Source organism: Cyprinus carpio, chromosome B2, assembly GCF_018340385.1.
Source record: "Cyprinus carpio isolate SPL01 chromosome B2, ASM1834038v1, whole genome shotgun sequence".
Classification (NCBI taxonomy): domain Eukaryota; kingdom Metazoa; phylum Chordata; class Actinopteri; order Cypriniformes; family Cyprinidae; genus Cyprinus; species Cyprinus carpio.
Window position 1 is genome coordinate 25890610 of NC_056598.1, and position 19094 is coordinate 25909703.

At 36.2% G+C, this 19094-nt stretch overlaps 1 protein-coding gene across 3 annotated transcripts in view; it reads left to right on the plus strand.

Annotated features, from left to right (window-relative positions):
* The first annotated feature begins 557 nt into the window (after window positions 1–557).
* The window catches only part of gpc5c (glypican 5c), a 116954-nt gene continuing 98417 nt past the window's right edge, over window positions 558–19094 (plus strand). Inside the window, exons 1-2 of one of the 3 annotated variants that reach the window (XM_042718915.1) lie at window positions 558–927; window positions 18314–18475. In XM_042718915.1, coding sequence (XP_042574849.1) covers window positions 771–927; window positions 18314–18475 — 319 coding nt within the window. In that variant the 5' untranslated portion in view covers window positions 558–770. The remainder of the gene's footprint in view (window positions 928–18313; window positions 18476–19094) is intronic. The other 2 variants (XM_042718914.1, XM_042718913.1) reach the window with 2 other exon arrangements.

Below are 19094 nucleotides of genomic sequence, written 5' to 3' on the forward strand. Positions count from 1 at the left end.
TTATGAACGCAGAATTACCGAATTGCTATGGAGAATACTTTGAAAATTTTACTGATGCAATTTGAATAGTTGAGGCAGATCTGCGACTGAAGTAGGCTATGCTTTGCAAATTGCGGTCTAACATTATAGTGGCATTTTTTTTTAAATAAAGTAAAGTAAATAAATAATAAGTAAATAGCTAATAAAGTTAATAAAGTAGGCTAAGTTACGAAACTATATATATATATATATATATATATGATATATATATATATATATATATATATACACACAATAAAATATTTAAAGTTTTATTTGTAGACTTTTTCATATTATTTGGCAAGTAATAATATATGTAAACTGTTTTGCATTCATTTCTTTTTTTTAATCGAACTATGTTTTGTTGTCTTTGTCAATGAAGTAGGCTACTTCATATGCTTTGCAAATAATGTAATGCTTACAGTAGTGTCATTAAAGCTTTGACTCTGACAGAGAGAGAGAGAGAGAGAGAGAGAGAGAGAGAGAGAGAGAGAGAGAGAGAGAGAGAGAGAGAGAGAGAGAGAGAGAGAGATTTCTGAATGATTCCACATGCTGAATGAATTCAGTGACACTCTCAGTGAGCGGACACAGCGACGCTTTTCCCTTCTCGGTTTGGGAAGGAAGGTCTCACTACAGCCGGTGCAGCATGTGAAAGTCCAACACAGGCGACTTTTTTCTTTTTACACATTTTGCAGCCAGTCTCTGATCATTAAGCAATTCCACCGCACTGATTTCTTCACTGAAATGCCGTCATGCCACGCGTGAATGTCAGCTGGATTATCACGGTGCTCGCGGTGGAGCTCGCGACACTGTCCGCCGCGCACGCTCACAGCTGTCACGAGGTGAAAACGGCGTTTCAGGTGCGTCAGATCGGCCAGCTGAAATGGGTGCCGGAAACACCTGCTACAGGTGAGTGTGAACGCCACGTGCAACCGTTTGTCATCTTGGTGAAGAGCGGTTTTTTTAAATGCTATTGTTGTTTGACTGACTAAAACTGAAATATGTCTCCTTGAAGTTTTATTTCGTTGTCCCCGCTTTGATATTTTCTATGGTAAACGGAGATGCCTCCAAACTAAAACTACCCCTGTTTTATAGTAAAATCATTGGTCCTTTTTTGGATCTTTTTGTGCCTATACTTACTTTTACCATAGAGTTTTTGAAGCAACATTATCTGTAAATAAGTGTTTTTGCAGAAACAACTGTATGGTTATGGTTACTATGGAAAATCCTTCTATTGTGGTGCAACAACCAGGTGCTTTGGGTCCTATATTGTTTCATAGTACGCTTTAATGATGAAAGGCAATATTTAAAGGAATAGTATACAAAAAAAAAAAAAAAAAGAAAAGAAAAATCTGCTTTAAAAAAAAGTACCCATCCTTAGACCATCCAAGATGTAGATGAGTTTGTTTCTTCATCTGAGCAGATCTGGAGAAATGCAGCATTAGATCACTTGCTCACCAATTGATCGTCTGCAGTGTATTGGTGCCGTCAGAATGAGAGTCCGAACAGCTGATAAATGCATCACAATAATACACATCACTACTTTAGACCATTATATTCCGTCCTGTTTTGAACTTCAAAACATTGCTTCTGGCTAGAATATGAGCCAGAAAAAATATTTCTTAAACAAGTGCTATTAAACCACAAAGAAGAACTTTCAAGGTAACTATAGCTGAAAGGTTGTGTCTGAATCATTATTTTAGTTGGACTGCCCAGGGACTCATCCATTTCTAGTCCTGTCAGGTTCGTTCCAGTATAACTGGAATTCCAGTGTTACTTTTGCATCCTAAAAATTCCCACAGTGCACTTTTAAAAACCATCAGCTGCTCACTATATTTACTTACAAGAAATGTTGTCATGTCTCTGCATGTTTGGCACTGTACTTTTGAAAGCTGAAAAGAAGATACATGCTAAACAATCATTGGTTGCATACCATTATGCAGAGCATGATTGGATTGATTCCTAATTAGTATGTAGTCAAGTTGTTCAAATATATTATATAATCACTATTTTCATCAGCCTACCATTGGAATTCAAGAGTATTTTATTTATTTATGTAGTTGTTCCTGTCAGGAAAATGTAATGTAATCATCTTACATTTAATAGGTTTTAGAATTTCGTTGACTGATTTTTTTTGGTTTAAGAAGTTTGTTTGCTGTTTTTTTGTGTGCTGTAAGGATTTTGTGTGTGTGCTGTTGTTATGTCTTGGTAAACTTCAGACAAGTATCGTGTCAGGTTAAGGGAATCAGTGTTGACAGATGTATTCGGCCAGCTGCTTTGATGCATGACTCAGCGAACAGGAGCGAGCCCTGCTGGAATGACACTGCCCCAGCTCACGCGGGTCTAAAGTTTTTACAGTACTTGAACTCACACCCAGGTCCGGTTCTCCTATGACAGTGTTGTCCATCATGCTCCTAGAGATCAACCTGCATAGTTTAGTAATCAAATACTAATCATACACACTTGAACCAGCTCATCGAGGTCTTTGGGGTTGCTTGGAAAGGTTACTGGGTCTAAAACACAAACCAGCTACCTTAACGATAGTCAGTCATTTGCTCTATCATTAGTTCTATCATTCATTCTATCAAGGTCAAGGTAAAGATCAGTTTATTTCTATAGCACATTTAAAAACAGCTAGTGTATACCAAAGTGCTGTACATATGTAAATAAAGTAAATATAGAGATTAATTGGTTTGGTACCATTTTTATAAGTTGTACATTTTCTCTTAGTACAAAACTTTAAACTGATCACACTTGTAATACCACTAGTCATTCTTTCAAAACCTGATCTCATGATTTCATTGTAGTTGCACATAATCGTTTCAGAACACAAGATCATTGTGATATGTATTGAGAACATTTGGTTTAATCACCAAAACACAACAGTAAGATCTTTTTTCAACTTAGTACTTTTAACAGTCAGTTCATTCAGTAGCAAACAATACAAGGTGCAGGTTTCAAATCACCCTCGGTGCTGAATGAATGTTACTGTACTGTAAAACTGTATACACAGCAAATGTTTACACTTACGTTCAGACAAAAGCTATATTTAAAAAAAAAAAAAACACCTTTATACAACATGAAAATGTAATCAAAGAACACAAGTTGTTTACATACGCAAGCAAAAAAGTATTTTATTTTAATTTTAGTTTACAACAATACTGTGGTTGCATGTGAAAAAACCCAAACAACAACCTGTAAATGTAGACCTGAAATTCACATTAATTATCAAGTCTTCAACATTTGGCCATAAATTTATCAACATCACAGTGAATGTCTTCATTGTTCAGGCACCGTGGGAAAAACCTTTTGGCATGACAAATCCAGGCTTGACATTGCTCTGCAGTTATATCACCACAAGCTTCATCCATGGCTTGAAGAAGGGTGACATGCTCATGGGGATGGCGATCATACACCTTCCACCAATGTTCCCTCTATATTTTTTTTTCTTGCTGAGCAAACTTTTCTCTATTGGGCGGACATTTCGGCCACCTGTGCAAAAACATCGTTTTATACCAGACTTGTACAGCGCGCACACAAAAAAAGTGTGTAACTTTTAACTTTAATGTGCTATTTGTATTTGATTTGACCGTGACTAAATGATGTACATTTTAGATTACCTGATAAAAACTTACTGAATATTATTTCACAAAATAATACTGTGAAATATTATTGCAATTTAAAATAAAAGTTTTCTATTTTAATATACTTTAAAATATAATTTTATTCCTATGAAGCAAAGCAATTTTCAGCATCATTACTCCTGTCTTCAGTGTCACATGATCCTTCAGAAATCATTCTAATATGCTGATTTATTATCAGTGCTGGAAACTGTTGTGCTGCTTAATATTTTTGGGGGACTTGTGATATTTTTTCGGGATTCTTTGATAAATAAAAAGTTAAAAAGGACAGTGTTTATTCAAAATAGAAATTTTGTGTTACAATATACACTACTAAAAAGTTTGTGGTCAGTAATTTTTTTTCTTTTTTTTTTCTTTTTTCTCTTATTAGACTTTTATTCAGTAAGAATGTGTTAAATGGATAAAAAGTGATAATAAAGACATATTTTTAGAAAAGAGTTCTATTTTGAATAAATGCTGTTCTTTTTAACTTTTTATTAATCTAAGAATCAAAGAAAAAAAGTATCACATGTTCCAAAAATAAAAATAAAAAACAAAAAATAAGTAAAAATATTAAGCATTACAACAGATTCAACACTGATAGTAAATCAGCATATTAGAATGATTTCTGAAGGATAATATGACACTGAAGGCTGGAGTAATGATGCTGAAAATTCAGCTTTGCTCCTCGGGAATAAATTATATTTTAAAGTATATTAAAACAGGAAACCAATATTAGAAATTGCAATAATGTTTTCACAATATTACTGTTTTTTTCTTCTGCATTTTCGATAAAATAAATACATCCTTGATGAGCAGAGACTCCATTAAAAACAAGGTCAATTATTTATTAGGTTTATAATATAGGCCTAACATAATATATCAAAACAAACTGAAGTATTCAAACTGATAGAATAGAATAGAATAGAATAGAATAGAACAGAACAGAATAGAAACTGAAGCATTTAAACTGATAGAATAGAATAGAATAGAATAGAAACTGAAGCATTTAAACTGATAGAATAGAAACTGAAGCATTTAAACTGATAGAATAGAATACAATAGAATAGAAACTGAAGCATTTAAACTGATAGAATAGAACAGAAACTGAAGCATTTAAACTGAGATCTGTAAGTTAAATATTTAAATAAAAAAAAAACGTGAACGTCAATTCTTCTATAGCTATGTAAACTACACCTGTGTGTGACTGTAAATGTCTCTGAGTTTTGTTACCGTTCTGGTGCCCATCATCCGCTGTTTCCAGTACTTAATCAAGCCGCTCTTCTTTAATACATGATGACGTTTTTATTTCACGTCATTGCGTTTGCGTCGGCGCACGATTTTGAGCTATTTCGTACGCAACCATTAAAATATTCGGTTTCTACAGCGACTCATTTGCCGCACATTCCTTTTCTATGAAACTAACCACATTCACCGGTTCTAACTCTATCGTGATACCAACTCTGTAGCGGTTTATCCGAGCATTGCAATTCATTCGCTTTCGCAAATGGCTTTCCCAACTCATTTATGCGTGTGCGCGGCACATTATTTCTTCTGCGCGGCTGCGGTGGAAGAAGTGCGCGGGCGCGCGCGCGCGCGCAGCTTAGAGGGAACATTGATACCCACCTCCATGTAGAGAAGAATTCCTCAATTGGGTTGAGGAAGGAGAGTATGGGGAAGGTAGAGGGTCATGAAATGAGGATGTGCTTGAAATCATCCCCGAACCAGGTTTGCATGGTGGAAACAGACATGTGGAAATTGCACCAGAGCAATTAAAAAAAACTGTAAGTGAATAAAAGGAAAACACACACACACACAAAAAACATAATCAATACAAAGACACATTAAAATATACACACATACATTTTATCCAAAAGCCAAGGAGTACAGATAAGTCTTCAGGCGGGATTTAAAAACAGGAAGGGAAGGCACAGATCTAATGTCCAGAGGTATGCTGTTCCATAGTCTAGGACTGGCTACAGTTATGCCTGATCCCCCTTAGATTTCAAGTGAGAGTGAGGTATAAGCAAGAAAAGCTTATCATAGGATTTGAGAGAGCACGAGGATTGCTGATAGCTGAGAAGTTCGGACAAGTATGATGGGGCTAGACCATTTCTAGACCACATTGATCCTATGCTGTACTGGTAACCAATGAAGATTGATGCTAAGACTGGAGAAATGCTTTCTATCCTCTTAGTACCAGTCAGCAGCCTCGTGCCTGCGTTCTGGACAAACTGCAAACGATTCAGCGATGAATGATTGAGACCCATATAAAGTGCATTGCAATAATCAAGTCTGGACGTGATGAAGGCATGAGTAACTATCTTCAAATCCTTAAACGAGAGCATAGATTTTAATTTGGCTATTTGCCTTAGTTGAAAGAAGCTGCTCTTCACCAAAGCACTTATCTGTTTTTTTCAAAATTCAGATCAGTGTCAAAAATCACACCTAAGTTTTTAGCAAAAGGATTAATATTTGATGACAAAGATTTGAAACAAAGTTTTTACCAGTCCAACATTAAATATTTTCGAAGCAATTTAAAATGTCAGAATAAGAGAGATCAGAGCTGAAAGGAATATATATTTGAGTAACGTCAGCATAACAATGGTATAAAATACTATATTTCCTCATGATTGAACCCAAGGGGAGCATAAACAAACAAAATAAAATAGGCCCCAAGAGGGACCCCTAGGGTACCCCACAGATAAGCGGTGCAGAAGGAGAGGAAGAGTTTCCAGTCATCACCTTAACTGATCTATCAGAGAGGTAGGATGAGAACTAATCCAGTGCCGTCCCCCTAATGCCAACTTCATCCCTTAGACCAGGGGTGTCAAACTCAATTCCTGGAGGGCCGGAGCCCTGCAGAGTTTCGTTCCAACCCTGCTCCAACACACATACCGTGTAATTTTCAAATAAGCCTGAAGGACTTGATTAGTTGGATCAGGTGTGTTTAATTAGGGTTGAACCTATACTCTGCAGGGCTCCGACCCTCCAGGAATTGAGTTTGACACCCCCTGCCTTAGATGTTTAAGAAGGGTTGCATGATCAACTGAAACAAATGCAGAGCTAAGATCAAGCATCATCAAAATAGCAGATTTACCAAAGTCCACAGCATGGAGTAGACATTCGACACCTGAAGCAGTGCAGACTCGGTGCTATGATGAAATTGACTGAAATTTATCTAAAATATTGTTTTTTGAGACAAAGATAACTGATTAAAAGCTATTTTCAAAATTTTTGACAAGAATGGCAGCTTAGAAATGGGGTGAAGATTTTTAAGATAGGTTATGTCTAAATTTGGCTTCTTAAGTTAAGGCGTGATCACTGCTTGTTTGAGGCATATAGGAACATGGCCATTGTCCAAAGATCTGTTTATAATAGCCAATACACTAAGGCTGATAGTCTCCAGGACCTCTATAAAAAGCTAGGTGGGGTAACATCAACAGAAAAAGTGGTAGGCTTAATCTTGTGAACTATATCGCCAAGCTCAGGGATATTGGTTCAAACTGTTCAAAAAGTTTAGTGATATTTGTTGAAATGGTAGGGTTTATTTTTTGAAATTTTTCGAAAATCTATGGTTCTATCCCTTTCCCATGAAAGAATGCTGCACAGGTCTTTGGAGTACTGTCCAGACCAGAAGTATTAGCAGGAGAGAAAATAGTATTTAAGGCATCGAACAGAATTTTGGGATTATGTGAATTTTTTTTTTAACATTATTCAGAAAGATATTTTTTTACAGAATGAAGATGATAGTTGTATTTAACGTTCTATGTATCTTTATCTATCTATCGTTCTATCGTTAGTTCTGTCGTTTGTTTATCTATCGTTCTGTCTATCGTTCTCATTCTGTTTCTCAGGGATATTGGTTCAAACTGTTCAAAAATCTATCCTTCTATCATGCTGTCGATCGATCTATCACTTTATCATTTTGTCATTCTCTGCATCTGTTATTTTGTCATTCTATACATTGTTCTATCTGTCATTTTATCTACCTATCGATCAATTGTTCTATCATTTTATGTATTTATCATTCTATCATTCTGTCTGTCATTTTATGTCGATTGTTCTATCGTTTATCATTTTATTGTTCTGTAGCTTTCTATTGTTTTAGCCCTCTATCTATCGTTGTATCTTTGTCATTTATTGTTTTGTTGTATCATTTTATCGTTCGTTCCATTTTTTTATCTATCACTCCATCGTTCGGTTCATCATTCTATTATTTTTATCTATTGTTTTGTCTATTGTTCTGTCATTTTATCTATTGTTTCATCTATCATCCTGTTGTTCTATCTGTTGCTCTATCGCTTTGTCCATGTCAAGACTTCTTAAACTTTTTTTCCTCAACTTTCATATGACAAGATGAAAAGAAGACTTGTCATGACAAATTCGGGTAAGCATTTAATTTTTTATTTTTTTTTTGGAATTTCAGTTCAATTTTTATTCAGACAGAGCACCTACTGTACTGGCGAAGATGAGTGGTCAAACTAAACTACTTTCAGACAAGGTGTGTGAAACAGCTGAGACAGATCTATATTTCTAGTTGAGTGACCAGTTTCTCTTTTTGGATTCTTGAAGAGCAGTAGTGGGATGGAAAGTTTTTCATGATGGTGCTTATTTGGGTTAGCTAGAAGTTGAATACTGAGTTGTTTTGGTGGTTTGTTAGTAAGCTATAACCCTCTTTTTGGTAAGGTCTACATGTGCAGAAGAATTCAGAGCATGCAGAAGAGTTTTGATGAGCCTGGTCTCTCAGTAGACACCCTGTGCCCTCTGGTACAGTTTCTCCTGTTTATATGACTGACTATTGATATGTAGACTTAGCATAGAAATTGTTCCTCTGGGAACCAAGACCATACCACAGCAAAACCATAATTACAATACATCTCAGGTTAGTGTGGTTTTGCCTTCCTCCTAAGATCATTAAAATCTTTATTTCCTTTTTGTGGTCTGCAAAAAAAAAAAAAAAAAAGTTTAAAGAAAGTCAAAGATTAAATAAGTTCCAAATTACTTTTGTTGCAGGAAGACTGGAATTTTCATTTTACGAATTTCTCAGAACATGGAACTCTCAGATGACACTTTGTGAGTTGTTTGTGTTAATTTTTTTATATTAAAAGGAGTGTATCACCCTGACCAAACTTCCAACAACTTGACGCATATGAAAAGATGCTAATAAATTTGTATTGGTATCATTCCAAACCTGTATTACTTTCTTTTTTTGTGGAACACAAACTATATTTTCAAGAATGCTGGGGTCCAGACAATTGTATGGACCCTAAACAGAGACATAAAAAAAAAAAAAAAATTCTGTTTTGTTCCGCAGAAGAAAGTAAGCCAGTCAGAAGTTTGGAACAGCTTGAGGGTGACTAAATTATGACCAAATTTTTATTGCAATTATGCAGCATAACAGACTGTGCCAGGTCTGAGGAAAAATGCTCACACAGCTCCAGGATGAGTTCAGTATAATCAAGCACAAACCTGATAACTGAGAGCTGTTCTTGTATCAGCATTGAAGTGCAGGAATACGCAGTTTATTTGCGTAATTTTTATTTATTAAACGTCTGTTTATTTGCCACAGCGACTTGGCACAATTAAGGCTGAGGCAGCAGCCAAAACTAAAGCAGCTGACAATGGTATAGGCTTGGTGTGTGTTCTTGATAAAATGTGCCCTTTTGGATTGATCTTAGAATAGTTTCATCAGGTGAGCATTAAGTTGTTGGTGCACCAGTCCTGTTTTTAGAACAGCCGATAACGGACTGTGTGCAATGAACATGCTTTAGCTGCAGACATAGCTCTCCACTCCTTTGGTGACAGCTCATGGGCATTGAGCAGTGAGACAGAAGCCCAGAGGTCGTCTTGCATGCAAGACAGCAGCACAGACAACCAGAGGCTTTAAGCAAGGGTCTGGAATCTCAGACACGTCGGAATGTTTCCAAACACTATCACTGATGGGCAGAAACTCAAGACACCTTATAATTTTTTTTTTTTTTTTCACATTTTTTATATATCTTTTTGTTTTTTTTTGTTGTGTGTTGTGTATCATTAAGCTGTAAAATGGGTAGTTGTTTGTTTTGTCTATGTTTTGTGTGTTTTTTGTTTGTTGATTGATCTCCTAGTTTTCTAGTAGTAAAACAGTTGTGTGCTGTTTGTTGCTTAGTGAGGAGGTCTTAATGTTGCATAGGGTTAAAATCTGGGGTTGCTTCCTTTCCTCAGAAGTGCTGACAGGATTCGAGGGCATGAGATTGTCTGTTCTCAGATCAGATGCCAAGTAAAGCAACCTTCTGAATCTCGACCTCTGAAACCCAGGCTTTCCTTCAAAAAAGGCTGTGTTGATAACTAATCCCATAAGTCTTTGTGAGGCCAGAACAGCATGGATATGTGAAAGAAAGAGATTTTTAAGACATTGCGTCTGTTTTTGTGTTTAATTCATGTCTTATTGCCATTTGACATAAGCACATATTAGAATGTGTTCCATAAAATTAAACAAAATGACACTCTCTTCTCAGGAATGATGTTACTTGATGCTATCTAGTCTCTAAAAAGAGGACAGGTTAATTATGACTCGTTTAATGAAATGAAGCAACCATTGAAATCAGATATTTAAAGGACAATCCGAATGAACCACACTCCACAGGGTCATGAGGTTGCTAAAAGGAACATTATTTTGTGTATTTGGTGTAACGAAATGTGTTTATGTGGTTTAAGGTTGAAAAAACACATTATTTTCCATATACTGTACATTATTGTTGCTCCTCTATGCCCCACCTTTCTGAAATGCGTTGATTTTTACAAAGCTCATCGTTCTGAAAAGCGAGGTGTATGCTGATTGGCCAGCTATCCAGTGCGTTGTGATTGGCCGAATTCCTCAAGTGTGTGATGGAAATGTTACGCCCCTTACCACACTGTGATGCTGTCTCCCAGCGCGATGAAACAAAACCAATAAAACCCATTACAAACGAGGCATTTGTTGCATCCAGTAGGGACATAATTACTGATTATAATGACTTATACTGTCTTTTTACACGTTGCGTTTCATATCTCGCCGCGTAAACATAAAACAATGTCTGCATTTGTGATTGGAGAAACAACAAGTGCTACTCTACACTGCTGAAAACTACGTTTGCAAAACTATGTAGTTTTGCTTTCTCAACAAAACGCACAGCATCTCCACGACATGGCTGTGGCGGCAGCAACAATACCACTTTTTTGCGGCGTTATGCAAATCTTCCCACACAGTGACGTAGACGTGGGGACGTGTTTAAACGAGGCATTTTAGGAGGGCGTGGACGAGTCTTAACTTTTATAAAGAATATCTCTTTTGGTTTGAGACTTTAGTCTTTGCAACTTTAGGGATCTTATTTATTCACAAACAGCTTGTAACACTCCAAAGAGAAAGGAAAATTTGAAATTGCATCATATGACCCCTTTAAATCACAGGCCTAATTAATCAGTATTGGATTTCTAGCCATCCTGTTGGGTTAAAAAGCCCTTTAGTTAATTAAGTTGCAGAAACCTCCATCTGTGTCTGGCAGTCAAGCCATCCATATGGAGGTTTGTGTGCTGAAGTGGTAGACAGATTACGGTCAATTACAGCACAAAGTGAAGATTGTTTTCCTCGTAAAGACACACAACCTCTGCTTTTTGTGAGCCATAGTCACTTACAGCAGTCTGAATTGCCTCATGTCTCCTGCATTGTTTTACTGTTAGCTGAATGGATTATTTGCTGAGTAAGAACCACTGTCTTCTGCCTGGTTGCAACAGCTACACAATATTACAGCCTTTTCTATTTTTGGTTTCAGACGTTGCTCAGCCTGTGTAATTAAGAACAATAGTGTTTCAACGGAGAAGATAGATGATATAATGGTTTAATAAAATGTATAAAATAATGTTTAAATAAACATGTGAAAATTATAATTTTTAATGCTTTTATTTTTTATTTTAATTCTTAATTTTATACTTAATTTGTATTTTTATATCCTTTTGCATTGTTTATCTTCAGAAACTAATGTGACCAGAATGTATACAGCAAAGCCACATCGCTGTAACTGACCCCACTGTAAAGTATCCCCACCACTCATTTTAAAATGCTTGCATGGGACATCAAATGCTTTTTTGATGGGGACTCTTGAGGTAAACGCTATTCTGTGATGAAAGGTGTAGAACAACCTGTGCATTCATGCTTTCAATCTCTGGCTTGAGAAGAAAGACTAGACGTCTTTGCATATTTACTTTTTTTAGGCTTTAACACCTGCAGGCGCTCCTCTTAGTCTCTCTGCTCTCAGAAAAACACCTTTTTAGAGTGACCAGAACCCTGTGCGTTAATGCCAAAGCATATTAGTTTTTGCATCGCAAATATAGTGAAGAAAAATTTGAACTTGTAACCGGAATGTTGTTGGTTCAAGCCCTGTGATGACTGAGCCATAACCATTGTGTCCCTAAGTTGCTTCAGATACACCTTATACCTGAGCCTTGCCTTGCACAGCATAATCATTTTAGTTGTACTGTTGGAGTAGCAATGCCAGACTCCATTTAGTCAGTACTAGGGTTGTTTGTTCCAGAAAGTCCCCCATTTACAGTACCAGTTCAATCTGTCTAGATCTTTGAGACCTGGTTAGAACCAATCTCAGTCTCCCCCTGATCTCCTTATGTGTCTGACATGCTATCACAGACTTAATTGGATTGGAGGTGCCGGCTTGTTAGTATTTTTTTCATTCCTCTCTCATCTACAGCTTTGCAGAGTACTTGGGCGGAGAGCTCAAATTAGGCTCCACTTAGAGATTTGAGATATCCCCTTACTTCCACAGGAGCCAGGTATTACTTACTAATGTTGCTGCTTATATTCATTTGAGTGTACTTATTTGAAACTACATGATGGAGCTGTATTCTCAGAAACATTCTTCTGGGTGGTTTACTGTTATGTGCCTTTAACTGAGAGGCTCAATCACAAGAAACAGTTTCATGCCAGTACTGCTCTGTCACTAGAAAGGTTACATTTACTGAACTTGTTTTTTGCAAACTATAATTACCAAAAACCAGCATATTCACAAAACTTTCATGGAATATTTTGTTGTATGAATATCTGAACATGCAATATTTCCAAAGAAAGAAAAGAGCCTCTGCTGTTCAAAAGCTTCATACATTCTTTTTTCATCAACACTTGAGTGTGGGTTAATTTCATTAAAAAGTAACATTTGCTGAGAGAGACAATGATCAAAACATAAAGAGTAAATCGCTTCCATCAACAGCCCCAAAGCTTGCACTTCCTGGGTCATCATTTCATTCGGTAATGTTGAGCAGTTTTGGCTTATAAGTTGTTTAATTTTCGATCATATTATTTTATATATGCATCTCCTTACATATGATCTAGACATTCAGTACTCTTTCAGAAGATGTGTAATAGCACCCCCTACCGTATAACAATGAAATCATGGAAACTTGGAAAATTCCATTGGTGGCAGGAAAGCATTGTCTCATAAATAATTGAAAAACTCATCAATGGTGGGGAAAGAGATTTTGAGTTTGTTTTGTATTTTATTCATTGCTGTTCAATTTTTAAAATCTGCAAATATTGCATTCATAAAAAGCATATATGAAAAAACCTTGCTAAATATAAAAATGGTTTTGGGATGGGACTAGTGAAAATTGCATGGCATATATCATTGAATTGTGAAGTTATAAAGAAATATCAAAATAGTTGAGTCTGAAAATATTAAAAGTGGACCAAATGTTTATATTCTAAATATTCTTAGACATTATCGCCCATGTGTCTGTGGTTGCTCAGTTTTTAAAGTCTGATTCAAGAATTTCTGGTATGTTTTAAGAACCAGGTCAAGGTGGGAATATATCTGCCGTGTTTAAACTACTGAGGCCAGGTAAAGCTATTCCTGCTGATTTGACCCAACTCCAAGTACCTAAGCCAAGAATTCTAGGAACCAGTTTATGTTTGAGATGATGTGTGTGCATTTATGCTCTAAATTATTGACTTTGTACTGATATGGAGTGATCTGGATGAATGCACAATTGAAGCGCTTGAGCACTTGTGCCATGGCCCCAGTAGTCAGTTTGACCACTGCATTTTGTGGCTTTCGAAGCTCCTGTATGGATTGACCATAGATTTGACTTTAACTTAACTTGGAGTTCTGTATGAGTGTCTGCAAATCCCCTTGAGGTTTGGCAGTTCTGCCTCTCCTTCTGATTTCAGCCCAATCTACCATCTTTTCCTAAGCATCAGCTTTTCACTCGCTTACTGTGGGGGCAAATGCCAGCCAACGCTCCACAAAGCCAAACACCGGAGCAGCACGCCTGTGGCTTTGAGAAATGCAGGTGTGTTGCCCAGGCCTTTTGAGAGATGTTTTCTTTTAACAAGGTCACTCCCAAAAACAGCACGTCAGTTGTGGGTAAATATCCTGCTGCTTCCTGTGTATGCCAGCACTTCAAAGCACCGAAAGCTTCCTGAGAAGAACCTCGGGAGAGCCAGAGGTAAAATCTAGTTGGGCTGCTGTCTACTTTAATGACTTTCCTTTCCCATAAAGTTGCTTCTGCACTTCAAGCATCAGGAAATTGCTGAAGTCTTAACCTAAATAAACCATAAAATTTTCAGTCCTGACTGAGGATGTCTTGTTTGGGTTCTTCACAACTCTTTCTGGTTGACTTGTAGTGGGAATTTTGAGAGTGGCCCCAGGGTCACTGGTGGTCATTGTGATCATCATGAACTGAATAAAGACTTAATCCGGCCAATCAAATTAATGGTTTTTGTCACCTGAAGGTGATTATGGGATCGGGTTGGCTAAGTTTGAACCCCAGACAGGAGGAAGAATAAGGAAGTGTCTACTCAGGCAGAACCATAGACACCTGCTGGGGTCCTAATTCTTTTGGATAGTCTTCTAGACAAGAGTTTTTCAGACTTTTTGATGTTAAGGAACGTTCCCCCTTTCCTAAAATAATAAGGCAGCTATATATTTGCTTGTATAAAATCAATCTATACCATGTGAGTATATCAGTATTAAAAGTGGTATTGTACAGATAACACAGTGAAATAATTGTTTGCATAAGTGACTTACATTGTACTAAATGTAAGTTAATTTTTAAATATTTTTTACACAAAATTATATGCACTTTTACTTTTAAAAACTAGTGCTGAAAGTAGTCATTGCAATTGATCTCATGATTTCTGACCAGTCTTTAAAAAGTAAAATGAAATGTTGTAATATTATCAATATAAAATTTAATTTTATCAGATGTGTTGAATTAAAATGTTTAAAAAAAATAAATAAAAAAATCCGTTTTAGATTTATTTCTCCATGTGCGTTTCCACATTTGCAGAGAATTGAAGCATGCTATGATCCACCTCTTATCAAATTAACTATTTTTTTTATACTTTTTATAATAACATTGTTTTATTAGAATCATTAGCCTACTATCGTCTTTATATTTTGTTTGATATTTAAAAGCCTCCTAGTTAATATTCTCTGCTGACTCCTGCAACATTAGACTGTTCCTGCTGAGTTAATAGAGCCTTAAAGGGATAGTTCACCCAAAAATGAAAATTCTGTCATTAATTACTCACCTTCATGTAGTTCCAAAGCCAAATTAAGATATTTTGGATGAAATTTGAGAGCTTTCTGACTCTGCATAGACTGCAACGTAACTACCACGTTCAAGGCCCAGAAAGGTAGTAAACACATTGTTAAAATAGTCCATTTGACATCAGTGGTTCAACCTTAATTTTATGAAGCTACGAGAACTTTTTGTGCACAAAGAAAACATAATGACATTATTCAACAATTTATTTTCTTCCATCTCCGTCTTTGATGCATGTTCACGAGACTACCACGGCACATGCGTGTGGTGTTGCAGAAAGCTCTCGGATTTCATGAAAAATGTATTAATTTGTGTTCCAAAGGTGAACAAAGGTTTTACGGGTTTGGAACGACATCCCTTCAAAGCTCTTCAATCTCTGTCTCTCTCTTGCTGCTTAAAGAATGGCTATCTTACATTGGCATTTTTTAAGGTAAATCAATGTCTGCCTTATTTTCTAGTAAATGTATGTCATAATTCTTAAATTAAATCTTTCTTTCTTTCTTTTTCTTTCTTTCTTTCTTTCTTTCTTTCTTTCTTTCTTTCTTTCTTTCTTTCTTTCTTTCTTTCTTTCTTTCTTTCTCTTAATTTTCTCTCAAATGATTGAAAGGTCAATATGTGCTCTGTTTCCATCATCCTTAAGCCTCGTCTTGTCAGCTGTGGGCTTGTGATCGTATCACATGTACCTTTTTTTAAAATCAGACCATTGTCATTCACGGTGTCCTAAAGAGCAGGTGCTTGTGGTTTTTACTTGTATTTGATGACCTGATTCCTGGTGTAGATGAGGTCTCTCTGCTTGTGTGGTTGAAACTCAATCTCAGAAAGTTCTTCATTAATGTCCAATGAGTCACAGTAGTGACCTACAGTCTCAAAAGTGCATAGCGGACATCTGTACAGCATGGAAATGGAATGAAGCTTCGTCACAGCCTTAACGTCAGTCATCATGGACGGCCAGCCGAGTCTGTATATCTCACTCTTTCCTTTGCTATGTGTTTCTCTTTCTTTAATAATTATTCACAATATTAGCAGAGTGTTTGGATTACAATATCAGTGGTAATATAGTACATTCTTAAACACATATGTATTAGGTTTTGTTTAGTTTGGATAGGTGTTTATTTTGTGTTGGGGAAGTTTATGTTTGGTTAAGTAGATTTAATAAAATGTTTAGTTTTGGTGTATCTTGGGGTTTGTTTTCACTGGACATGATTTTAGTTGAAGATATTTGATATCCAAGGTGGAAGCAACCCAAAGTACAATGGAACAATGTGCCTGTGTCGATATTTCTTTAAAATCTAAATATGTTAAAGTGAAATGGTTAGTAGGTAGCGTTAAAAGTGTGTTCGGTTTTAACAAACAGTTGAACGTGAATCTGGCATTGTTTTGTATGTTGGTTTTTGTATGTATCGTGGCAGATTGGAAATTAAATGTCTGTTGAGTGGTGCCAAAAAGTTATTGCTGTGTTGTGTTTGAAAAAATTGTACCACCTAGCTATACTAACATGCGTTCTATCTTACTTGTACAAGTCCTTTAACTGTTTTATCAAGATTTATGTTTCACTGGACTCGTACTAGAGTGCTATACCAGGTGAGCTACCAAGCAAGTTTACTATTTCAGAAGGGCCATACATATGAAGATGGCTATGTGATGCAAACATTAAAATTAGTTTGCAAATAAAGCATTTTGAGGTCATAACATAGTTCTGCAAGGAACTGCAGGAGACTTATTAATTTACATTCTGCCCCTGTAATTAGGGCTGCACGATTATGACAAAAATCATAATTGTCGATTATTCCCTTGAAATTGTAATTGCGATTATTAATAACAATTATCACAATTTACATTGATTGATGTTTATACCATTGTTTGATGCAACTGCATGCCATATTTTTATATGACAATAAACATGCTGCAAAACACTCTAACTGAAAAAACGTTTAGTGCTTTTCTAAGCCTCAAATGTCAAATATACATTGGATTGGTTTCTTCTTTAAATTATAAAAAAAGTAAAAATATGAATTGTACTATAATGTTATACTAAAACTAAAACAATGGAAAAACCCTTAAGACAACATGTAAAAAGAAAAAAAAAATGTTAAGCGTGCAGAATAACATAAGTAGACTTTGAACGATTAATTGCCATTTTGTACGATTGCGTAATTGTGGCATCCATAATTGTAATCGCGATTAGAAATTCCATTAATTGTGCAGCCCTACCTGTAATCATAATTTGTGTGAGAAGGAGTAAAAGTTGTTGGTATTTAATTTTAGCCATTAATGCAGTGAATTGTATGTATAGGTGCCTTTTTGTAAAAATGTATTTAGAGGCGTGTTTTTTCCAATCAGCCTATGTTGGGAAGGAGAGGGACATGTATCCAAACACAGTTTAACACAGGGATGTTTTTTGAAAACGGCTATAGTAACATTTTCCCAGCAGCATAAAATCAAAATGGCAATTTTTTAAACCTTAAATGTAACTTAATTAGCTATGGAAACAGTAAGTGAACATTTCATGTCATTTCATAAAGTTGTGAATAACAAATGACACAATGAATTGGAATTTTTCAGAATGCACCATAATTGGTTTTTCCCATTTCGGAAAGTTAGCTTGGAAGCCATTTCGGAATGTTTGGAGTGGAAATTTCAGAAACCATTATTCCACTTGTGTGTTAAAATACAGTTTTATAGCATGTGGTGTTGTTTAGAAGATGATTATGTTTGTTTTTATGTACATCGTTAACTCAGGCTTTTGGAAATACAAGGTACAAAAGTTCACATGCCCACATAAGGCCTAGGCAGATGGGGGCGTGGGGTTCAATGCTGCTTGAACTGACTTAAGTCTTCTGGGACCCAAAGCACCTCGTGCATCCTGGGTAATTAAGCTGCAGCTATGAAGAGAGTGCAAGAGCTTTCTAAGGATCAGTTTTCATTATACTATCCCCAACAACCCCCCCACCCCCGCCCCCAAATGCAACACTCATCCGCTGAATATATAGTTGCATGAATGTGTGTGAATGGTGATACTGGTGAAGGTTTAATTTGATTTTATAGTGTCACTAATGGTATTTTTTTCTGTCTAACAAATGCATTTTTCTCTCTTATTGTAGATGTGGACCTGTCGATATGCAAGCATGCTGGGCCATCATGTTGTACCCGAAGAATGGAAGAAAGCTACAGAGCAGCAGTCCTGAGAGACACCACCCAGAACATCAGATCATACAGTTTTGAGCTGAAATATCTCATTTCTGCACATGCCATCGCCTTTCAGGGTACACAGATGCATGCATGGATGGGAGATTAGATAAATGGTAGAGGGATGAATGGATAAGTGAAATGAATGGATGGATAGATAGAGTAATGGACTGATGGATAAAGGGATGAGTTTATATGGATAAAGTTACATAAGCTCATGCCTCCGCCTACATTTTTGCAGAAGTGTTCCTGTAAATACAGTTCACTACAGTTTATGGCTGAAATGACCACTAGTATCAGTAAAACTCCAACTAATTTTGTCTGTTATCATACAAATTCTAATTAAGGAGCAGGCTATTTGTTAGTAAAGACTTATTTTCACATGGTTACTTGCACAATACTTTGCTATGACCTATTAACATGATTTGTAAACTAATGTATTTTGAGATTTGCTTTGGCTTTATTCTAATGTAGTAAAGTTGCTCGGGAGCTCATATGGTGCAGAGTGCTCTAGTACAAGTCCCATAAAACATATAAAACTTGATAAAAAAGCATGATCACTTCAGTATATGCATTTGCTTTTGTTAACACTATTGGTTAGGTTTAGAGTAGATAGTAATAAAGCTATGTAGTCCAATGATGGATGTAGAAATGGATGGAGAGATGGCAAATTTACGGGTTGGCTATTTCTGTGTC